This window comes from Psammomys obesus, unplaced genomic scaffold (assembly GCF_907164565.1).
Source record: "Psammomys obesus unplaced genomic scaffold, mPsaObe1.curated_primary_1811, whole genome shotgun sequence".
Taxonomy (NCBI): domain Eukaryota; kingdom Metazoa; phylum Chordata; class Mammalia; order Rodentia; family Muridae; genus Psammomys; species Psammomys obesus.
This window is the reverse complement of record NW_026592732.1, coordinates 1184329-1208534: the sequence shown is the minus strand read 5'-3', so window position 1 is coordinate 1208534 and position 24206 is coordinate 1184329. Positions and strand designations below refer to the sequence as shown.

The following is a 24206-nucleotide window of genomic DNA, read 5'->3' as shown; positions in this document are numbered from 1 at the left end:
CCCCAGTGAGGGGCTAGGGGTGTGGCTCAGTGGTAGAGCCCCTTCCTAGAATCCCCCAATAAAGGGCTGGGGGCGTGGTTCAGTGGTAGAGCCCTGCCTAGAATCCCCCGGTGAGGGGCTGGGGTGTGGCTCAGTGAGAGAGCACTTTCATAGCATGTGACAGGTCCTGGGTTCTATCTCCCACACCACTAAAGATAAACAAGGGGTTGATGAGGTTAGTATGACACAGATTCAGCTGGCGTCCAAAGGGACCAGGGAGTAAGTTACCTGCTGGCGGAAGAAGGAATACTCTGGGCTGGGGCTGCCATCACCCTGGCAGAGCAGCTGCACAGCGTCACCCTCTCGGACCCAGCCCTCTGTGGTGGATGGGCTCCCCAGCCAGAATTCCACATGCTCTGTGGGATCTGTGGGAGGAGAGAAAGATCAGCACATGTGTCAGAGCTGGACTGAGGGGAAAGGTCAGTCCTGCTTTTGAGAGGAGAGAGACAGCATCTAAAGCTTAGAAGTGTTGTTATTATCGTCATTATTATTATTTTAGCTTTATAAGCTTTATAAGCTTTAGATTTATAAACTGGGTGCTGGTGAAGCACACCTTTGATCCCAGGACTCCGGATTAAAGGCAGGAGGATCTCTGTGAGTTTGAGGCCAGCCTAGTCTACAGAAAGAATTCTAGGACAGCCAGGGTTACATACCTAGAAACCCTGTCTTGAAAAAAAAATTATGTTTTATTTATGTGTGTCTGTCTTATTCCTTTTGTTAAGTTTTGGGATTCCTCAAAGTCTCTGTAGTTCAGCTAAGTTTTCAGCTCTCCATCTTCCTGTCTCAGCCTCCTCAGTGCTGAGATGACAGGCACCTGTCACCTCATTAATAGTTTCAGACTTACTCTCAGAACACACCAAAGGTCAGGGGTCGAGGTAAGTTAACATTATGTCTCAAGGGTCAGAGGTCAGTGTACAATTTGATATTTAAAACCAGGTGTCATCTGGGGACCCAATTCAGTGGGAGAGGGTGGAGGATCTCATGGGGCACAGGGCCTGTGCTGAAGTCAGAGTCGGTATGTTTGGGGTCAGAGGCCAGAGGTCAGCAGCCTATCCCAGGTGAGAAGGTAGGGTGAGGACACAGTTTGGAATGGGGGCCTGGGAGTTGGGCCTTGATGGGACTGGGTCTTCCGCTAGGGGCTGGGTCGTGGGGACTCACAGTGCAGAGTGAGGTGGAAGGTATGGCTGTCTAGGCGGCCATGTTGGCCTGAGGGCAAGTTGTAATGAGCGGCACAGTGGAAGCTGGCATCCTGATCATCCTTGTGGAGCTTCAGGTAGAGGGTGCTGGTCAGGGAGTACAAGCCGGAGGCCTCCCGGACGGTGCGGCTGGTCATGTAGCCCTCTGTGAGAGAGAGGGGCCGCCGGGAGAGCTGCGTTCCGCCCCCGCGCCCGCCGCCTACATCCCTCCCCCCATCCCGCGCTCCCACGCTCCCCTGACTGCTCACCTTGGGTCACCTCCATGGGCACGTCCAGACGCTGCCCGTTCCGGTACCATGTGATCCGAGGCACCGGGTTTCCGTTGTGGCTGCTGCAGGTGGCAATCTGGGAGAGACACAGGCGGGGCCTAGGCTTGGTGCCAGGACTCTGAAGTCTGCTTCTCTTTCCCCCAGACCTGCCCTTTCGATGTGTCCACTGGCCTCTTTCTCTCCAGGAGAGGAAGCAGAAATCCTAACTCCTGTTCCTCCCATTGAAAGGCCCAGAGCCTGGGCCTGCGAGCCCTCTCGGCCGGTCAGTGTGCTTATGGGGAGGCAGAAGACCTGAGTTCTATCCCTGGAACTGTGTACAGGGTTAGGAAGGCACAGGAAGGCTCTCAAAAGTCGTCTTCCGATTTACACATTCATGCTGTGGCGTAAGTCCTGTCTCCCTGCCCCGACCCCTCAGTACTTATTTAATAGTAATCCATTCATTATTCATTAATAATCATAAAGAACCTGGATCAAGCATGGCAGCACACAGCTTTAGTTACAGCTCTCAAGAAGCCGAGATAGAAGCATCAGTTTGACACTGGCCTGGGCTACATAGTGAGCTCTGGGCCAGACCAGGCATCACGAGACCGCTATTTCACACAACTCCAGACCAAGGCTAGGCGCGCACCCCTAGCCCTCGAATGACTCCTAGAGGCAGGAGGATCAAAAGTTCAAAGTCACCCCTAGCTACACAGCATGCTGGAAGTCATGCTGGCCTGACCAAACCAAACCAAACCAAGAGAAAGACCAGCCGTTACCGCGGCACACGCCTGGGGCCTCGGGACTTAGAAGGTATCACAGATACCTATGTCTACATAGGAAGTTTCAGGATAGCCTGTGCTACACAAGGTTACCCAATCCCCCCCCCCAAAAAAAAAAAAAGCAAAATAAGGAAAAACCCCAACAATAGGGAGGCCGAGGCTTAAAGCTTATAGTTCATTGGTAGAGCATTGGCCTGACATGCTGGACGCCCTAAGGATTCAATCTCCAGTACCACACACACACACGCACACGAAAACCCAAAAAACAAGCAAGCAAGCAAAATCCCCAATGTCAAAGATGGCTATATCTCTGTCTCTTCACCTACTGCCTGTAACTCCAGCGCACATTACCTCCTGGGCAAACTGGTCCATCACTGACAGCGTCCCTTTGTTGGGAGACACCTCCGTGGCCTCCGGTGTCGCTGTTGGAAAGATGTTCTCGTCAGCAAGCCCTTCTCTGGTCCCTGGCTTCTCGGGATGACTTCGGGGGACACTTACCAAACACGCGGACCCTCGAGGTGGCCTCTGAGGTGCCTGCCGACCCAGCCTTCACCACACACACGTAGTCCCGTTCATCCCCCACCTGGGCGTCTGCTATCACCAGGCGCCCACGGGAGTCCACCTCGTACAGGGGTCTGCGGCCCCGAGAGTTGTGGACTGTGCCCCGGAGCCCTGAGCCCTGTGGCTCCACAGAAGCCAGGTGGTGTCTGGCCCCGGAAGCATCAACCTGTGGATACGTGCAGGCGACAGACAGTCTTAGCTCGGTCATGAGCCCTCCTTTCCTGCTGTCTCCCCTCAGGTTTTTTCTGGGTCTAGGGAAGAACTCTAGTGGCTTCCACATGTAACCACTCTACCACTGAGCCACGGCCCCACAGCCCGCTGGGAGGATGCTAGCTAGCACTCTATCAGCCACCGGGGAGTTACACTCTCATCCCTCTTTTTATTATTTTATCTTTATGTATTTATTTTTTTCAAGACAGGGTTTCTCTGTGTATATCCGGTTGTTCCGAAACTTGCTTTGTAGACCAGGCTTGCCTTGAACCCACAGAAATCACCTGCCTCTGCCTCCCTAGTGCTGGGATTAAAGGCTTGCACCCCCACCACCAGGCTTTAAAACTGTTTTTTAAAAATATTTATTTGGTCATTTATATGTGTGTGTATGTCTCTTTCTGTGTGTATGCACTGACTACAGATACCCATGGAGGCCATTGAATCCCCGAGAGCTAGCTACAGGCAGTTGTGAGCCTGTGAGTGCTGAGAACTGACCTCAGGTCCTCAGGGAGAGAACCAAGTGCTATTACGGGCTTACCCATCTCTGTAGCCTCAGCTTTCTCTTTAATTTTTATCTTGCAGTGGGGTCTAGCTTCATAGACCTTGAACTTTCCACCCTCCTAATCAGCTGGGATCCCAGGCCTGAGCATCCTGTCATTTCTTTCATCCCTCTGTCCCCATCCTTAGTCTCCCCCAAGTCCCGACACATTCCTCTGTGTCCCTCATCGTCCCTTGTCCATCTTCTGCTCCCACATCTCCTCCGTCTCACTGTCTCCTGCTCTGTCTTTTATTTCCTCTCCTTCCCTCTTGTCTCTGGTGGTCTCTGACTCTGCGACCCCTCTCTCCAGACCCATGTTCCAAAGTGGGGCCACGTCCTCAAGCCTGCCCTGCTCAGATGCCTGGCCCCTCGCAGAGTCCCACGCCTTCCCAGGTCTCAGGGTCCTCCTCTGTGAAGTGGAAGGGCAGCTTTTGATGGCTCTTCTGAGCAGGGGATCGGTGTAGGCAGGTAACAGGTGCTAATGTGACCAGGTGGCCGGATCCTCCCTCCCCTCCTCCCTCCTCCCATCACCCCCAGCTCCAGCACAGAGAACTCACAAGAAACCATTCCAGCACATAATGCTCAGGGTGTCCCCGTGGAGTACAGTCCAGGGTGATCAGCTCTCCCCGCATCACCTCCACCAGAGGGGACACAGACACGTGCACCTCAGCCTGGGCACCTGCAGGATGGCGCAAGCATCAGATGCCGCCCGCTGCCACCAACGGGAAGAGCCCTCAGGGCCCAGCCTCTTCCCTCAGACTGGAAAGATCTATCTCCCCTTTACACACAGCTCTCCTCCCTTAGACACAGAGGGCCGGACTCTTGCCTTCTCCCTCAGACAGGAGTCCAGGCTCTTCCATCAGACGCAGCTCCTGTCTCCCTTCTCAGTCCCCTCTGAGCCTGGGTCCCATCAGTGTCTCTCCAATTCTTCTGTTTGGAGATAGGGTCTTACCGTGTAGCCTTGGCTTCCTGGAGTTTGCCAGCTCTGCAAACCAGGCTGGCCTTGAACTCACAGAGATCTGCAGCTGTCTCTGCCTCCTGAGTGCTGGGATTAAAGTTCATGCCACTGCCCCCCTCCCCACTTGTAAGGTTTAAGGTAAAGCCTTCTCCAGTACTCCACACTGAGGCCTGGCTTCTTTCACCCACTACAGCAAACATCCCCTCAAGGAAGGGCCAGGCCTGGCTCTCTCCTTGGCCTGCAGCACCCAGGGCAGGACCTGGCCTGGAGCTGAATAACAGGTTCTACATCTGTTTTCATTTCATTTGGTCCCATCCTATCTTCCCCGGTAGCTCCTGGGGGCCCTCCACACTCTCCTGGCTGGGGGGGGGGGGCGCTGGGGTGTGGGCTGCAGCTGGGCCAGGAGCTGGATGGGTGTGGGAGTGGCAAGGGGGGGGACAGGGCTGGGCAGGTTTCAGGAATGTGGGAGGGCCAGGCTGGCTGAGACCTGCCCGGCTTGGCGCCAGAGCCCCCTGCCCGCCCCTCCATCTTTTTACAAGAGAAGCTTGCAAAGGGTTGGGTGAGTCACCTGGGCAGGGGGTGAGGCTGGGTCCCGAGGGAGGGAGAGAGGGCTGGGAGGCTATCCCAGACGCCTGAGGCGTAGCAGGCTGGGTGCTGAAAACATGCACCTCCGGGTCCTAGGGACCAGGGAACGCCGGTCTTGGATTCCTGTCAGGCTCTGGCGGGTGGCATGGTTCTTGCTGGGAAGCTACCCTCTGGGCTGGCACCCTGGCATCATTCCTTCCTGCCCAGCCTGGCCCAGGCCTATCCTGGGCTCCACTTTACACCACGTTTATGCCAGGAGCCTGGGTTCCCAAGCACCCACCTTTGGCCCCAGACTGTCCCAGGGGTGCCACTGTGGGGCCAGGCTGGTGCTGTAGACTGGGTGTGCACAGCCAACGGCCAAGGCAAAGCAGAGAAAGATCCCGTGTCCCGTTCCCACACTGCCCCAGTGTCCTACCAGCCCCTCTGTCCCTCCTCCCCTCTCACCACGTGCAGGTGTGTGGATTTATCGGAGGCCCAGAAAAGGGGCCTGTCAGTCAGAAACACTGTTCCACGTTCCCTGCCAGGCTACTCCAGGCCTTTCCTGAGAGAGACAATCTAAACTCTTAATTTAGGGGAATCCCCAACGTTACAGAAAGTGCTTTAGCCGGAGGGTCCTTAGCTTCTCTGAGGAAACTCTGAAGCTTAATTACTTAGGAAACAGCTCTGGGCTGTTGATCTTCAGTGTCCTAGCAGAAGGTACTCTGACTACGGGGAGGGCGGGGGCTGGACTCCAGTCTAAGGGACTAGGGGGGACACAGAGCCCAGATTCCAGGTACCCAAGATTATTAGGGGTCGCAGGGCTTAGATCCCAGGGTTCCCAGAGACCCGCAAGGGACAGTTATCTCCGATTGTGTTTGCTCCAGAGCTGGGTTATCATCAGCTCTCAGGTCGGGTACACCCCGAGGCCTCCCCGCCCCTGTCCCTGGTGGGAAACCTCTTGATTGTGCTCCCTGGAGAGATGGAAGCTTGTTCCTCTTGTCTTCCCGGGGATCCCGGAGGCCATCCCCACAAGTCCTAACCCCAAGTCTCAGCTCTGCCCTCAGCCCCAAGTCATACCTGAATGGCCCGCCAGCAGGAGGGCGAGCCACAGCAGCCCTGCGCGGGCGTCAGGGGGCTCCATGTTCTCTGCGGTGGCGGCGGTGACTGAGCCGGGGTGAGGCTCGGCCGCTCTGAAGCTGGCAGCGGAGCCACGCCCCGGGCCACGCCCACCCCATCCCCAAGCTGGGCGCAGGTCCAAGACCTCCCACTGCTCTGGGAGGACTTCCCACCCTCGCGCGCGCGGGGTCCCGCGAGCGCCGCGCCGCGCCACGCGCCGCTCCATCCAACCCACGCTCGCGGCTGTCCTCCGCGGCCAGGGGTCCTGACCGACCAGTCTAGCCAGTACCCGGAGCGCGATCCGAGGGACACCGCCGGGACCCTCTTTCCCTTCCTTCCTGGCCACCTGCGGGGCCTGGACACTCATTCCCAAGATGGCCAGCCTCCTCCTCTCTCCCCTCCCGCCCCCGCCCTCAACCCGCTGCAGGTGGATCTCTTTTGGAGGCAGGTGTCACACTGTAGCTCGGGCTGGCCGGGAACTGGGGCAATCCTGCCTCAGTTTCCCAAGTACTGGGTATCTAAGGTTGAGACGTCGCCCTGGGTTTGTGAATTGTCGGTTTTTACCAGCAGTCCCTGGTACAATTAATTGCCTGTCTCTGAAGTCTCTCCTGCATGACTGGCCCTTCCCAGGGTGCCCTGGGATGCCCTCCCTTTAGAGCCACCTTGCTGGAAAGTGTCCCTCCTCTGACTGAGCAGTGGCCTGGAACTGGCCAGGTCAATCTTTTCTCTAATGGGTTTTCAATCCCCAGTCCTCCGTAGGCCTCTTTAGTGATGGGTGGGGACGGGGCGCCCCTCCCTCTGTCCTGTTCTCCCTGACTCCCTCACTTCCCCCCGTCCTGGGAATCCAAGGAATGTTCCCCCCCTTCCTCCTTCCTTCTCTCCCCGACATTCCCTCCCCACCTTGGGGGGAGGAGGGGAGAAGTGGGTTGGCTGGGGCAGGTGAGTGGGGGAGGGAAGAGAAGACGCAGCCACTGGGGCCTGCAGGGCGGAAGAGAAGGTCACAGGTCAAAGTAAGGGGTCACAGATCACTCTGCTCCAGGGTCCTCACTAGTCAGTCTGGAACGAAATCTCAAGAATGCTGGATGGGGGCTGGGGAAGGAGGGTTCCGCCACTGTTCAGTGGGTGGAAGCTAGCCTGGGCTGCTGGTAGGGATGGGGGGGGGGGGGCGTAACTGGTCATGTTGAGAGAGGGTGCTCCTCCTCCACTCTCTGGCCAGTCAGAGGGTGACCAGCAGTGAGCTTAGGGGCCCCTGGAGCCAAGGTTTTACCCATCAGCCACAGAGGAAAGGCTTATGTTATACCTATTGGCCTAGCTCTCAAGGGCCATTTTAGCATTCCTGTCACACAGGACAGCAATTGTGAAACCAGCAAAGCGACCTTTGCTTGGGGCTCCTTCATCTCCTCTTCAGGAAGTCCTCCTTCGATTCTGTCCTGCCTCACAGATCCCTGCAAATCTCTGGACCTGCGTGCCAGGCCTGCACACCCTGGGATGCCCACCTACAGTCAAGGTCCAGGCTGCCCCCATCCCATCCCGCCCACAGCAGGCAAGAAAGGCTTGCGAGGTGCATGTTCACAAGCCCAGAGGCTCGCCTGAAAATGCCATCCCCACCTTGCCATCCCCAGCCAACTGGGCTTGTGGCCCACTCCAGTGATCCTCATGCTCAAGAAGTGGAGGCAGGAGGATCAGAATTGCCTATCGTGAATTCTAGGACATCTGGGCATGGTGGTGCAAGCCTTTAATCCCAGGGCTCGGGAGGCAGAGGCAGGGGATTGAAGTTCAGATCCTAGTACCCCTGTCCAACCAGGGGATCTGATACCTTCTCTAGCTTCTATGACCACCAGGCAGACACATAGTGATTATATGTACACACAGGCAAAGACTAGTACATATAAAATAAAACAGACCTTTAAAAATAAATAATTATTGCTGGGAGGTGCTGGCACACCCCTTTGATTCCAGTACTCAGGGAGGCAGAGGCAGGCAGATCTCTGTGAGTTCAAGGTCTGTAGCCTTGTCTACAGGGCGAGTTCTAGAAAAGCCAGGGGATACAGAGAAACCCTGTCTTGGAAAACCAAAATAAATATATAAATTGAAAAGTATTAAAAATAAAATAAAGATGAAACTTTAAAAGACAACCGAAACCAGATTAGTCACCTCAGGGAGCCCTCCCCACCCCCATGGCTTTCTCAAAAAGTTCCTACGTGCTCCTTGGGAACTTCGTTCAGAGTGGGTGCCCAGTATCATTATGTCACCTTCCTTTGTCCGCTACAATTTAGGTCCTACAAAACAGCCAGAAGAACCCTGTGGAGACGTGAGTCAGCTCAGGCCACTGTTCTGTTCAGAATGCGCCCACGGCTCCATCTCGCTGAAAGTAAAAGCCAGCGTTCTCTCTGTGGTTTGTTAGGTCCTAGATCCTAGGTCCTTTCCCTCCCTGACCCCATCTGTCGCTCCTTCTCCCTCTCAAGCAGTGTTTTTGTCACACTGGTCTCTCTGCTGCCGTGCTTTTCCATCAACCACTTCCCGACCCCTCTGCCCCTCACGGGATGGCTTCCTCCTTGCTTGCTTCTAATCTCTCCTGTGACTTGCCTCATTAGGGAGCTTTGATACCAGCTCTCATTCTCCAGACTGCCCCATGTTTCCCAACTCCATCACCTTATCATGGTGGGATAAATTCTCTTTGTCTTGTATTGTCTGGCACAGAATCTATGCCCTAAGGGAACAGGAACTCCATAAGGGTCACGCTGTATCTCTAGAGCCTGGAACAGTGCCTGACTTGGGACAAATAAATATTTATGTACTGGAGTAAGTCATGTTCTGACTCTGCCCTGTTGTCTCATATGTGCAGACTGGCAATCAGTTGTCACTTAACAGTGGGCATCCGTTCAGATGAAGGCGTGGCTAGGCAATGTGTCCTCCTGTGAGCATCACAAATCAGCTCTACAAGCAAAACCAGCAAAACCAGCTAGGACCTCATTGGATGATATGATTTTATGGGCCACTGTTGCACACGGGGTCTTGTTGTGTTGTGTGACACGTGACTCTATCACGCTATCCCTCAAAGAAACTGCTAATCAGCTGTGCTCATCTCCTCATAGATGTTAGAGTGGTTATGATTTATTTCTGTGTGTATGTGTATGCGTGTATGTCTGCAGAGGCCAGCAGAGGGCACTGCAGCTCCTGGAGCTGAGGAGTTATAAACAGCTGAGAGCCCCTCCATGAAGGTGCTGGGACCTGAACTCTGCTCCTCTGGAAAAGCAACAGTGTCTTTTTTTTTTTTTTTAAAGACTTACTATTCATTATTTATACAGTATTCTGCCTGCATGTGTGATTGCAGGCCAGAAGAGGGCACCAGATCATATTACAGATGATTATAAGCCACTATGTGGTTGCTCGGAATTGAACTCAGCACCTTTGGAAGAAAAGCCAGTGCTCTTAACCTCTGAGCCATTTCTCCAGCCCCGAGCAACAGTGTCTTAACCACTGAGCCATTGTCCTAGTCACTACTTTATTGCTGACTGGGTGTAGGGTGGGCTTTTGACACCTCAAAGCCCTTCTCCCATGATGTACTTCCTCCAACAAGACCACACCTCCCAATCCTTCTCAAACAGTTCCACTCCCTGGTGACTAAGCAGTCAAATGTATGAGCCCACAGGGCTATTATTATTCAAACACCCACAGCCACCTCTCCAGCCCCACACTTAAATAAAGTCTCCTTAGAGCTGAGTCAGAATAGACCCAAATACTGTTTCCCAGAGTGTTTTCTGTTTGTTTGGAGGTAGGGTCTTCTGGAGCCCATGCTGGGTTAGAGCACTGTGTAGCTGAGGGTGACCAGAAACTGATTTTCCTTCCATTTCCTCCCAAATGATGGGATTACAGGTGCATGCCTCTGGGTCTGGGCCTGGCTATATTTTAGTTTAAAAAAGTTTTTTGGGGGGAGGACTTTTGAGACAGGGTTTCTCTGTGTAGCCCTAGCTGTCTATAGCCCAGGCTGGCCTCAAACTCAGAGATCCACCTGACTCTGCCTCCCAAGTACCGGGATTCAAGGAGTGTGCCACCATCACTCAGCTTAATTAATATATTACTCATTATCATCATCACCATCACTGTCATCATCATTATTTTGTGATGGTCTCACTACTATGCAGCCTTGGCTAGTCAGGGACTCACTTTGTAGAGAAGGCTGGACTGAATTTACAGAGATCTGCCTGCCTTTCTGAGCGATGGGATTGAAGGTGTGGGCTGCATCTGGCTACTATTATCATTGTTAGTGTTATTGTTTGTGTGTGTGTGTGTGTGTGTGTGTGTGAGCATGACTATTGAGCCTCCCCTTCCACCGTGTTTGAGACATACTCTATTACTGTGTGTGCTAGGTAGTCTGACTTGCACGTTTCTGGAGACCCCTATCTCCTCTTCCCATCTTGCACTGGGGTTACAGACACGCTTCACCTGTCTGGCTTTAAGAGGGTCCCGGGGAGCCGGGCATGGTGGTGCACACCTGTAATCCCAGCACTCAGGGAGGCAGAGGCAGGTGGATCTCTGTGAGTTTGAGGCTAGCCTGGTCTACAAAGTAAGTCCAGGACAGCCAAGGCTACACAGAGAAACCCGTCTCGATAAACAAAAACAAAAACAAAAAGAAAGAAAGGAAAGAAGGAGGGGTATGAAGTCAGGTCTTCAGGCTTGCATGCCAAAGGTTTTATCCACAACACTATTCACCCACCTTATTTTTTATTTTTTTATTTTTTTAGGCGTAGTCTCACTCTGTAATCCAGGTTGGCTTTGATCTCTCCCTGCCCCTTGGATTTAATTATTTTTATTTTTAATTAATTAATTAATTAATTAATCAATCAATCAATCAATCAATCATATATACAATGTTGTCTGCATATACACCTGCATGTCAGAAGAGGACACCAGATCCATTATAGATGTTGTGAGCCACCATGTGGTTGCTGGGACTTGAACTCAGGTCCTATGGAAGAACAGCCAGTGCTCTTAACCTCTGAGCCACCTCTCCAGCTCCCAATTATTTTCATTTTTATGCATGGGTTTTGGCAGACACGTGTGTATGTGTACCGTGTGCACGCGTTGCAGGCAGAGTCTAGAAGACAGTTCTGGACACCCCTGGGACTGGAGTCACCGCAAGGGCAGTAAGCACTCATAACTGCTGAGCCCCAGCCCCTGTCCTTAAGCTCTTGGTGATCCTCCTGCCTCAGCCTCCCATGTATTCCCCCTGGGATTACAGAGGGGAGCCAGAGCTCCTGACCCTTCTCTCTTCACTTTCCACACAGGGAACCATAGTTCACAGCTCACAGAATATGGGACCATGGCACGATCAGAGGGGATGCTTTCTGTTGTGATTCCAGGCTCAGATCTGGAAAACAACCGTTGACAGTCTTTGTTGTGTGGGTTCATTTTGGGTTTAACATAGGGAGTACAGGAATGTCTCAGGAAACAGAACTCGGGCTGCAAAGTGTAAGTATAAAACTCCAGGGCAGGCTGGGCCCATGGTTGTAGATATAGCATGGGGAATTGAGGCAGGAGGAGCAAGAGCTCAAGAGCAGCCTGGGCTACCTAGGGTTGTGCATGTGTGTGTGCACGAGTGTGTGCGTGCATTGTGTGGGTGTCCATGTGTGCTGAGTGTGTGTGTGAGTGTCAGCACTGTGCATGTGGAGGCCGACCTGGAGGATCCCCAAAAGCGAGAAGCCAGCCTCATCTAAGTAGTTAGCTCTAGGTGAGCAAAGGCTGCATAGCAAGGCTGTTTCAAACAACGACAAAGTCATGAAAGACACAAGTTCCAGGCCGGCCTGAGTTCCAGTTAAACCCCGTCTCAAAGAGCTGAACAGGGAGATGGCTCCGCTGGGAAAGTGCTTTCTGAACAAGCCTAAGGACCTGAGCTTGTGCCCCAGTGTCACCCACGGAAAAGCGGGGGCTGGTAGCATGTATCTGTAACCCAGCCCTGTGGAACAGTGTTGTGACACTGTTCCTGGGGGGGACTCGTAAAAACGTCTACCCGCCCCAGACAGAGAACCAGTAACAGATCAAAGTGAACAATTGAGTTTATCGGGATCACTTACAGGGGCAGGGATGACTCAAAGACAACCCATCGCCAAAAGCACCCCCTGGCCTGGGTGATGGCTGACAAAATACGAGACCGCTTAGGTCTCTGCACAGCCTCCAGGCAGCTCAGTAGGTCTGTGAGGCCTCTCCTCAGCACCCCTTACTCATTATACTATTATTGGGGACCAAGGGGGTCTTTTGCAGTTTGTCAGTTTCAGGAACTTCCTGAGACTTGCGAATTGCTAACTTCATCAGTCTTAACAAGCTTTCCTCTAGGATGCAATGCTTCAACTGGGAGGAAATGGCCACACAACAGGCAGAGGCAGGTAGAAGGCTGGGGCTTGCTGGGCAGCGAGCCTGGAGTGTGCCTAAAGATACTCACCCTCAGCTTCTGGCCTCCACATAATGTGTGCAATACACCAATACCACACACACACACACACACACACACACACACACTCCAAAGGATGAGAGCCACGCATGAAAGGACACACCTGTAACTTTAGCACTTGGGAGGTGGAAGAATATGACCAGGACTTCAGTCAGCTTTGGCTGCATGGTAGACTCAAGGCCAGCCTGAGCTACACAAGAACATAATAAAAGGGAAAACAGACAAACAAACAAGCCCCAAATGAAATAAACAAATACCAAGGGTATATGTCTACACGGAGTTCAAAGGTGTGCTCAATGTTTTTTGTTTTTTGTTTGTTGGGGACAGAGTTTCTCTGTGTAGCCTTGGATGTCCTAGACTCACTTTGTAGACCAGGCTGGCCTTGAACTCAGAGATCTGCCTGCCTCTGCCTCCTGAGTGCTGTGAGATTAAAGGCAGTCCACCATCACACCCGGCCAATAATGTATTTTAAAATACATTATTAACATTAATATGGGAGCAGAGGCAACGTTTGGAGTCTATTCTGTCCTTCCCCTGTGTGTTCCAGGGATCCAATCCAGGTGGTCAGACTTGGTGCCAAGCACTTTTACCCACTAAGCCACCTCACCAGCCGTTACTGGACGCTGTCAGGCATTGGTTACTTGCCGTCTACCCCATTCCTGCCTTTGGGCAGTCCTTCCTGTCTGGAAGCTCCATGCTATGGAAAATGACAGCGGCAGGTGTGTGTTGCCTGCCACTGGGAGCCAAGGTGATCTAAGCTTGGAAAACAATGCCAGACGTTTGAATTAGGAGTGAATACTGCAGAGGAAGCCAGCCTTGGCGAGGCTTTCCAGCCACGGCAGCTGGAGCAGATCCTATTTTCCAAAGATGGCAGAAACAATTTCTCACCCCCACTTGACCGTCTATAATCCCATCTTGACATTCTTTGCATGAGGAAGGGGGTATCAAAGCCTTGGCTCAGTAGAGTGTTTGCCTAGAATCCCCCAGTGAGGGGCTGAGGTGTGGCTCAGTAGAGTGTTTGCCTAGAATCCCCCAGTGAGGGGCTGGGTGTGGCTCAATGGTAGAGCCCCTGCCTAGAACCCCCCAGTGAGGGGCTGGGGATGTGGCTCAATGGTAGAGCCCCTGCCTAGAACCCCCCAGTGAGGGGCTGGGGGTGTGGCTCAGTGGTGGAGCCCCTGCCTAGAATTCCCCAGTGAGGGGCTGGGGTGTGGCTCAGTGGTAGAGCCCCTGCCTAGAACCCCCCAGTGAGGGGCTGGGGTGTGGCTCAGTGGTAGAGCCTCTGCCTAGAATCACCAGTGAGGGGCTGAGGCAGGTGACTCACTGACAGAGTGCTTGCTTAGCAGGCTAGAGACATTAGGTTCCATCCTAGCACACAAGAAGACAAGGAAGGAAGCAAGAATGGAAACATGAAAGGAAAAGTAGGACTCTTTGTGTCTTCCCCTCACCTCTGTGAAGTTTGGGGTACATAACTCATGGAAGGTGTTTGAAGCAGTACCACCCACCACCAGGAGGGAAAACAAGCAGAAAAGTCACTCTATATCTGAGAGTCTGGTTCTTCGTTTTTTGTTGGTAATCTTGCTCTGTAGCCTAGTCTTGAACTTTTTTCTTTGGTTGTGGTAGGGGCTGGGATAGAGCTCAGGGCCTCATGCATGCCAGGGGAGTGTTCTAAAATTTAGCCATGCCCCAGCCCTTCACCGGGCACCTTAGTTGGGGTTACTATTGCTGTGATGAAACACCATGACCCAAAGCAACTTGGGGAAGAAAGGGTTTGTTTGGCTGACCTTTCCATATCACTGTGCATCATTGGAAGAATCAGGACAGAAGTTTGCACCAGGCAGGAAGCTGGAGGCAGGGGCTGAAGTAGCAGCCGTGGAGGGGTGCTGCCCTACAGGCCTGGTGTGATGAAGACAGTTTCTCAGTTGAAGGTCTCTCCTCTCAAACAATTCTAGCCTTTGTTAAATTGATGTAAAACCAGCCAGCACACTGGGAGATTCTAGGCAGGGGCTCTACCACTGAGCCACCCCCCCCCAGCCCCTCACTGGGGGATTCTAAGCCAGGGCTGTTCTGGTAAGTGATACCTCCAGGTCCAGAGGGCTATTTACTGCATCTTCTGGTGGACTCCTGAGCCAGAATCACTCAGGTGAGACCCACCTCATCCTCATTTTTCCACCTGCAGCAATCCCAAGCAGTTAAATGAGCAGCAGCAGCAGCAGCAGCAGCAGCATCTGCTACTCTACAGGGGGATTTTTGATGAGCAACTGCTGAGCCAAAAGGCAGGGTCACTTGCTTTAGTGCCTTGGAGAACCGAGGTGTCCTCATCAAACCGGTTCTGTCCAGTGGTTTCAGTTGGTGACCGTTGCTGGCTAGCGGCCACTAGTCTCACTGCTTTCCAAACCCAGCTCTCCAAGCTGCTCCTGGGAGTCTGTGACTGACCCCCCCCCCCCCAAAAAAAAATTCCTGTCAACAAATCCCCTGTGTTCATGAGGTGGTTTTTGTTACTTATTTGTTGTTTATTTGTCAAGCGTTCCAGCACCCTTCCCTTGGGACACTGGTTCCTCATCAGTACAATCTCAGTTTCATGTCCCCTCTTCCCGGAAGCCTTTTCTGATTGCCTCGGTCAATCAGTCCCCTGTGTCCCCTTCCAAAGCCACTCTGCCCACCTTAGGCCAGCTGAGGCTTGTCTCCTTCATTGCACTGTAGGTGCGCGAAGCAAGTGGCCCAGTGGAGAATGGGTAAGAGAGAGGGAGAGTGGAAGCCCTGGGCTGGCTGAACCTGAGCAGACGGAGCCTGGGTCCCTCCAGAGTCAACGACAGCATTGGGGAAGAGTGTGCAGCTCGGCTGGGACCGGGATTATGTTAGTTTTTGAGAAGGGTCGAGAGAAAGGAGGGAGGTGGTGAGCTGGCTGTGGCACTGTTCATCTGTGCCCACACTGCCATGCTTGGGCAGAGGCAGGGGGATGGCTGCTGGGTGATATAGAGCTACAGCAGGCTGTGGCCAGCCAAGTCCCTAACTGCCCAGACAAAAACAAACAAGCCAAGAGGTGGTGACAGGACTGGACGCAGGACTTCGTGTCTGATGGAGTCTCCCGGGGGCAGTGATCTGGGGATAGAGGGGCCAGGGTTCCTGAGTTAATGGGGGGGGGGGGGGGGGGGGGCAGGTGTCAGGGACAAGCTGCCAGATGGTGGTGCTCGCATGCTGGAGGATTGAAGGACCAAGGTTCAATCTTATTTCAGCTTCATCACCCCTTCCAGCCCCAGGGTTCCTTTCCTCCTTCCGGGGGCTCAGCCATGAAGAAAACGGTGTTAGAGTTTTTGTTTTGCTCGTTTATTTACTTACTTATTTATCTGGCTTTTCAAGACAGTTTCTCTGTGGAGCCCTGGCTGTCCTGGAACTCACTCTGTAGACCAGGCTGGCCTCAAGTTCACAGAGCTCCGCCTGCCTCTGCCTCCGGAGTGCTGGGATTAAAGGCGTCTGCCACCACTATCCTGCTTATTTATGTTTTTAAAATGCAGTTATTTTTAATGATGTATTTCTGCTCCGGTGATGGATTTCCCTGGAGCTGGAGATGCAGGCAGTTGTGAGCTGCCTGATAGAGGTGCTGGGAACTGAAACTCGGTCCTCCGAAAGAGCAGAGCCCACTCTTAGCTGTTGAACTATCTCTCCCAAACCGCGCTTGGACCAGCAAGACAGTTCAGCAGGAATCACGTGCAGACCTGCTGACTTGAGTTCCATCCCCAGGACCTACTCGGTGGAGGGAGAGAAGATACTCCCAGAAGTTGTCCTCATCTGCCTACACATGCTGTGGCCCACGCCACACACCGCCGCAAAGTAAATACAGGCAGGTCTCATGTAGCCAGGCTGACCTGGACCTCCGCATGTCGCTGAGGATGACCTTAAATTCCTGATCCTCCTGCGTCCACTTCCTGCGTGCCCTGACTGCAGACATTTGTCACCACCCAGTTTCTAAAGTGCTGAGGCTCCAATCCGGGACTTCAAGACAGTCAGGCACTCAACCAGGTCCACACGCCCAGCTCTCTCTCCATCCTCATTCTGAGACAGGATCTTATGCTCTGCTGATAGCTGCATCAGATCCAGTCACGCCAGGGACAGAGAGGAGCTGGGGAAGTAAGCTGGACTCACCTGGCCCCTGGGTCTTGGGCACACCGGGAGCTAGATGGAGGGTGCGGTTCCTTTCAGCAGAGAGTCATCATGACTCGACCCCTCCGCCCCAAGACCCTGAGGTCTTCTAGCAACATGAAGGGCTTCTCTACTTACTCTGTGGTCCCTCCCTGGCCTGGAGCCTGGAGGACACATCCCACAGGACTGACGCCATTTTTGGCAACAAAAGAAGTGGAGCTCCAAGTCTGGGCAGGGTGAGTGGTGCCCCGAAGGGAGAGATTCGGAAATGTTTCATTGGGCCAGTGAGACAGTTCTGTGTATAAAGGGGCTTGCTGTCAGACCTCATGACCTGAGTTCCATCCCCAGGGCCCATGAGGTAGAAGGAGAAAACCGACTCCTGTAGGTTGCCTTCTAACCCCTGCAACTGCGTGCACACACACACACTTAAGAAGAAAAAAAAAAAAGGAAACAAAACCAAACCAAGCTGAGCAGTGATGGTGCACACCTTTAATCCAGCACTCAGGAGGCAGAGGCAGGAGGATCTCTGTGAATTTGAGGACAGCCTGGTCTACAGAGTGAGTCCAGTACAGTCAAGGCTACACAGAGAAACCCTGCCTTGAATAAACAAAAATCAAAAACAACAACAACCAAGTGGGAGGTGATCTTTGGCTACATAGGCAGTTTGAGGCAAGACTGAACTACGTGAGGCCCTGTCTCAAACATACTCGCACACTCATGCCACAGACATTTCTGGAGCATTGTTCTAGGCCTTCAGGACACAGCCACAAATGAGAAAAACACCTCTGTCCCTGCAGAACTGACATACATGGGGAAATAAAGAGACACAATCTCGGAGTGCTGGGGTGAGGTGGGGCCGACCTGCAGTTCCCAAGGAAGGAAATGGATGTTCCGAGTTCCTTTCAAGTAAAGGAGAGTTGGCTAGAGAAAGGAGGGCGGCTGCAAAGCCCCCTGGGAGACTGGAATAACAGACCAGAAGCCAGAGTGGAAAGGCTCCAGAGGAAGAGGAGCTGTGGTGGGCAGGGCTTGCTGCCGTATTGGAAGAGCAAGGTGAGGTAAGTGGCCTGTATCCAAAACTGGGGCCTGTGGTGGTCCCACCGCTGTCCACCCCCGTATGTATGGTTGTTTCTCATAGAACTGCCAAGCTGCAATTTTCTGAAATTGATGTAACCCTAAATAAAACCCCCTCTCCCTGAGCTCAGGGTCCTGCACTCAAGAACCGCTGCGTCGGTGATGGTGTGGGCCCAAGCTTGTAATAAAAAGACCCTACTGAGTTTACACTGGAATCGTCTCCTTGGTGGTCTTTGGTGTCCCTGAGACTTGGGCATAACAACACCCCCCCCCCCGCACACCCCAACTCCCTGTATGGCCTCAGAGGAGAGCAGACTTGCACATTTAATCCCTGTGAAAATACTAAGTTGTGCTTGTGTTGTGGCTGACAGGAAGCAGTGTCCCGAATGCTTCCCTGTGGGGTCGGGGATCTGAACTCGGCGGCCTTTATGACACCTGTCTTTTCCCACTGAGCATCTCCCTGGCCCAGATTTAGAAACCCTATACACACAGAACCCAAACCCTGGGCTGCTGGGTGGTGATGGCACATACCTTCACCCAGCGCTCAGGAGGCAGAGGTAGGCAGGTCTCTGAGTTCCAGGCCAGCCTGCTCTACAGACTTAGTTCCAGGAAACCAAGGCTACACTTGGGAGGCAGAGGCAGGAGGATGTCTGTGAGTTCTAGACCAGCCTGGTCTACAGAGTGAGTTCCAGGCAGTGCTACATAAATAAATAAATAAATAGATAGATAGATAGATAGATAGATAAAATAAAATAAAATAAAATAAAATAAAATAAAATAAAATAAAATAAAATAATGGGACTGGAGAGATGGCTCAGTGGTTAAGAGCACTGGCTGCCCTTGCAGAGGACCAGGGTTCAGTTCCGGCACCCATATGATGGCTTAACCACTGTCTGGAACTCCAGGTCTCGGGGATCCAACACCCTCTTCTGACCTCCCTGGCACCAGACGTGCACACACACACACACACACACACACACACACACACACACACACACACATATACAGGCAAAAACATCATATAATAAAATAAAGAAATAAATATTTGTTTGTTTGTTTGTTTGTTTGTTTGAGACAGGGTCTCTCTATGTAGCCCTGACTGTCCCGGAACTTGCTGAGTTGACCAGGCTGGCCTCACAGAGATTTGCCTGCTGAGTGCTGGGATTAGAGACCTGTGTCTGGAGGAAAACGAAATAAATCTTAAAATAATAATAAGGAGGGGTGGGGTGGAGGACATGACAAAAGCTAGGTACATTTGAATTGTTCTCCAAACTACAGCCACTTTTCTGGTAGTGGGAGCGCAGAAGGCTTTCTCTTCCTGGTGTGTCTGGGAGTGGACAGGAACATGTGGAGGGCAGGGAGGTTCACGCAGGGCAGAGGGCACAGCCCAGGCCAAGGTGCGCCCACCTGACTGGAGATGACCGCAGGCTGCCGCCCTGGCTGTGGCCCCTCCTTGTCCTCAAGGGAGCCAGCTGAGTGCCTCCTAATGTTTCCATTTGCCTTTGGCCATGGGTCCAGATCTGTTTTTAGCTTCCCTCCCCGGGCTTTCAGGCCCCCCTTCCTGCTGACTCTCTCCCGCTTGCCCTGGTAGAATAATGTTCCCGGATTTCCTGAGCTGTTTGTTTGAAGTCAGCTGGGTATTGATCTCAGCCAGCCTGTGCCCAGCTAGGACGCTGGCACGGCTGCCCTCCCGTTGGGGAGGGTCTCACAGCCTTCAGGGCTAGGTAGCAGGAGGGGCAAAAGCAACTCAGAGCTCACTTAAGGAACGGGAACTGGGCCAAGGGGCGTTGTTTGTCTCTGTACTCGGGAGGCTGAGGCAGGAGCATGGAGGGTTTAAGCCAGCCTGATGTCATACTAAGAGCCTGCCTCCAAAGGGAGAGGAAAGAGGAGGAGGGAGGAAAAGGAGGGGAGGAAGGGAAGAAGGCAGGGGTGGGGGGTGGGGGGAGAGGAGGAGGGCTGGAAGGATGGTTCAGCAGTTAAGAGCACTGGCTGCTCTTGCAGAGGGCTCTGATTCAGCTCCCAGCACCCGCAGGATAACTTGTAAGGGTAACTCCAGTTCCAGGAGATCCACCTTCTCCTCTGGTCTCTGTGGGTAGCACATTCACGGTGGACAGAAATGCATGTAAGGCAAACACTTATTCACATAAAATATATTAAAAAGAAAAAGGTCGGGAAGTGGTGGGGCACGCCTTTAAGCTCTTGGGAGGCAGAGGCAGGCGGATCTCTGAGTTCCAGGCCAGCCTGGACTACAGAGCGAGTTCCTTGACAGCCAGGGCTACATAGAGAAGCCCTGCCTCAAAAACCAAAGAACAACGAAAACAGAAGTGGAAAGGCATCCTAATATTGGCGCTGAGACCCAACCACCCACCTCAGACCTCACTCCGCACTGTCAGCCAGCCTTTGAGGCCTCTTAGGGGAGGGATCTTCAGAGGGCAGGGAGTCACTGCCTGCAGGATCTCCCCTGGGATCTTCAGGGGAGGTGGACTGTGGGCGCTTTTCCTCACACCTACATGTGCTTCTTCTGACGGCCAGCAGGAGGCGCTGGCAACTCTGCTGGCAACAGGCCACACTGCCAGGGAAGACTCAGCAGGGCAGACACTCCGACCTGGAATTTAAGCCTCGCAGAATCCTGTACTATACCCTCCTTCCTCTCACCAGAGTCCGGGCCCCAGAAGACCCCCTTTAGACCAAGATTCCAGGTTTTAGCCCCGCTCCCTCAGACCGGGGTAACCAGGCCCAAGCCTTCCTCCCGCAGACCCACACGTAGAGACTCCAGCCTCCTTCCTCAAACCCAGGACTCCAGGGTCAGCCCTCATCCCGCACAGCCTGGGCACAGCGGTTCCAGCTCCTGTCTGGGCCTGCGCTCACCCGCCCCAGCTCCCACTCTGCAGCCTCCTGGTCGTTTCTTGAGTCACCTGCAGTGGTCCTGACCTCCGTTGCTCTCTCTTGTGCCTGGCAGATACTCACAGCCTCGCAGCCTCTGATCTCACGGCGGCGGCGGAAGGGAGAAGTCTTGCTGTCCGGGAGTGCTAGGGACAAAGAAGAAAACACGTCACTCACCCTGTCATCTCCAGTGTCCCTTGACTTCAAAGGACCGTCAACAAAGTGATTAAAGGCAAGAGAGAGCCGGGCGGGCTCTGGAATGGGTGGTGGGGAGAGGTCGTGGCGGGCTGGTAGCAGGCTGGGATGGGGCTGGCGGAGCCTGAATTCAGGAGGGCCCACAGGCCAGAGCCTAGCCCTGCAGGGCTGCTAAGGCCTTTGCTGAAGGCTCCAAGGGACCCACCCCTCACCATACCGCTGATGATGGGATCTTCAGCTCTATTCTTTGAGGTCAAGGTCCAGGAAGGGAAAGCTATTGACTCCGCATAGCTGTTGCAAAGGAGCCCTTTCTAAAAGTCATTCTGTAGCTAGCTGCTCAGAGAGAAACGGAAGGGTGGGGAACCCAGGCTGAGAGGGGTACAGAGACACCAACACAGAGAGCCAGGGAGCGCCCTGCGTGGCCTGAGCAGACCTCTGTGCTTTCTGGAACCCTGTCTCCTCAGATGCTCAATGAGGCCCTCGGGAGATCCGGACCGGGCTTTTAGGGTAGAGATAGGGCCGTGGGGGCAGGCAGAGGGAAGACGGCAGCCCCCGCTGCCAGGCAGTCAGCCAGCGGGGCAGGGCTGCAGAGAAGATGCCCACAGGGCTCCCCCACCCCCCTGCTTCCTTGTCCCTCTCAGAGCAGATCTTGTGGAGGTCAGGGCTTGGTGGAGCTGCAGTTGCTCCAGGGAGGTAAACAGATGGGACGCTTGAGAGGAAGGTCCCCAACACCTGTGCCAAGTTCAAGGCCAGGGCCTCGATGGACAGGAAGCCTCAGGGGTCTCATCCCCAGCTCCACATAACTGGGTGTCCCAGCACAGGTGGGTGCTCCAGCACTGGTGGTGGGGCGGAGGCGGGGTGTGCGTGCAGGAGGCTCAGACATCCAAGGTCACCTCTGGTTACAGAGGAGCCAACCCAAACCAACAACAAAAGACAGCCCCTCACAGAGAACTGACAGCCACGATGAAGGCCAGTGCACCAGCCGTATCACCACTCGGCCTTATCCGTCCTGGCCTCAGGATCCTGCTGTGTAGCCCAGGGGCGCCGCCTCCCGACGGTGGGATTCCAGCCAAGCAAGTCTTCAGCCCTGGACAGGAGCCTCATTTTCTGGATCGTCCTCACGCAGGGATTCTAACATGTCCATGTTTGTTGCCGGCTATTTATTTTTAAAGATTCTTTTTGTACTTTTCTGTGTGCGTGTATGCGTGAGCGCATGTGTGCCTGATGCCCTTGGGGGTCAGAGGAAGGCGTTGAATGCCCTGACAGGTGAGGGTGAGGCTGCTGGTGGATGCTGGGACCGAACCTGGGTCCCCTGCAGGAACAGCAAATGCTCTTAATCACCGAGCTACCTCCTTAGCCCCAGAAATACGAGATTTAGCACCTGCAGCACGCCCGTCCCGTTGGGTTTTCAGATAAGCTGTGAATGGTGTGTGAAGTAGGCGGGGCTGGAGAGACAGCTCCACCGTGAAGAGCCTGCATCGCTCTCGAGAGGACCTGGGCGAGGCCCTCGGTGTTCACCTCCGATTCCAGCTCCAGGGGATCCCACACCGCTGGCCTCTGAGGCACAGGCACTGACAAGCACACCCCCGCACACAGACAGGCACAGATACACATCATTACATAAGAATAAGTGCTGGGGAGATGGCTCAGAGGTTAAGAGCACTGGCTGCTCTTCCACAGGACCCAGGTTCAATTCCCAGCACCCACATGACGGCTCCCAACATGTTTAACTCCAGGTCCAGGGATCCGATGCCCCCTTGTGGTTTCTGTGGACACTACAGGCAGACGGTGCACATACATGCAGGCAAACTCTTGTACACATAAAATACTTTTTTAATAAATATTTAAAATATATATTAAAGGTTATATGGAGCTGGGCAGTGATGGCACACACCTTTAGTCCCAGCACTCGGGGCAGAGGCAGGCAGATCTCTGTGAGTTCAAGGCCAACCTGGTCTATAGAGCCAGTTCCAGGACAGCCAGGACTATTGAGAGAAACCCTGTCTCAGACACACACACACACACACACACACACACACACACACACACACTTACACATTTCAAGATAAATTTGCTCTTCATATACATGAATATATATGATATACTTTGTAAATATATGAAGATACTTATATATTCATATATATATGAAGAGTAGGTGTATCTTAAACATAGAAAAGGATGTATTTAGGCTAAAAAAATGTTCATGCTGTCAAAAGCCTGTAATTGCTTCAAAAGCTGAGGCAGGAGGATTGGGAGCTCTAGGCTCAGCCCCATAGAAAGACCTTGTACCAAAAACTCAAGGAACAGGCATGGAGTACATCCTTTTAATACCAGCAGTTAGGAGGCAGAGGCAAGTGGATTTTGCGAGTTCAAGGCCAACGTAGTAGAGACTACGTAACAAGCTCCAGAAAAGCCAAGGCTACAAAGAGATCTTATCTTAAAAACCAAAACCAAAACCAAACCAAACAACAACAATAACCATTGGGGGAAACTCATAAGGACCGAGGGCTGCCTGGTTGGTAGCACTCTGTGTGGACATGCTTGCCATAGTACCATGTTGAGGTCAGAGGGCAACGGTTCTCTCCTTCCACCGTGTGGGTCCTGGGAACTGGACTCAGCTCACCAGGCTTGGCTGCAGTGCCTTTGGTTAGAATTGTTACTGCCTAGCCCCTTGCAGTATATTCAGTAAGGCTATTTTTCTTGTTAAAAAGTATGGTGGTGAGGCTGGAGAGATATCTCAGGGGTTGTCCTGAGTTCAATTCCCAGCAACTACATGGTGGCTCACAACCATCTATGAGATCTGCTGCCCTCTTCTGGTGTGCAGGCAGAACATTCTATACATAATAAATAATTAAATCTTAAAAATAAATAAAGTATGGTGACATGGTGGTGAAATGGGGATGTGGTTCATTGGTAGAGCCCCTGCCTAGAACCCCCCAGTGAGGGGCTGGGGTGTGGCTCCGTGGGAGAGCCCTGCCTAGAACCCCCCAGTGAGGGGCTGGGGGTGTGGCTCAGTGGGAGAGCCCCTGTCTAGAATCCCCCAGGGAGGGGCTGGGGTGTGGCTCAGTGGAAGATCACCTGCCTAGAATCCCCCAGTGAGGGGTTGGGGGGGGTTGTCTCAGTGGTACAGCTCCTGCCTAGAATTCCCCAGTGAGGGGTTGGGGGTGGCTCAGTGGAAGATCACCTGCCTAGAATCCCCCAGTGAGGGGCTGAGGTGTGGTTCATTGGTAGAGCCCCTGCCTAGAATTCCCCAGTGAGGG

The 24206-nt window shown here is 53.3% G+C and overlaps 2 protein-coding genes across 2 annotated transcripts in view; both read right to left on the bottom strand.

The window, feature by feature from the left end:
- The window catches only part of Bcam (basal cell adhesion molecule (Lutheran blood group)), a 13748-nt gene extending 7463 nt beyond the window's left edge, over positions 1-6285 (bottom strand). Inside the window, exons 1-7 of the mRNA XM_055615666.1 lie at positions 6174-6285; positions 4132-4253; positions 2764-2992; positions 2617-2687; positions 1484-1580; positions 1198-1380; positions 268-404 (exon numbers count right to left, since the gene is read on the bottom strand). Coding sequence (XP_055471641.1) covers positions 268-404; positions 1198-1380; positions 1484-1580; positions 2617-2687; positions 2764-2992; positions 4132-4253; positions 6174-6237 — 903 coding nt within the window. The 5' untranslated portion in view covers positions 6238-6285. The remainder of the gene's footprint in view (positions 1-267; positions 405-1197; positions 1381-1483; positions 1581-2616; positions 2688-2763; positions 2993-4131; positions 4254-6173) is intronic.
- A 14388-nt stretch (positions 6286-20673) lies between these two features.
- The window catches only part of Cblc (Cbl proto-oncogene C), a 24803-nt gene continuing 21270 nt past the window's right edge, over positions 20674-24206 (bottom strand). The window contains 2 exon segments of the mRNA XM_055615447.1: positions 20674-20897; positions 22410-22503. Coding sequence (XP_055471422.1) covers positions 20674-20897; positions 22410-22503 — 318 coding nt within the window.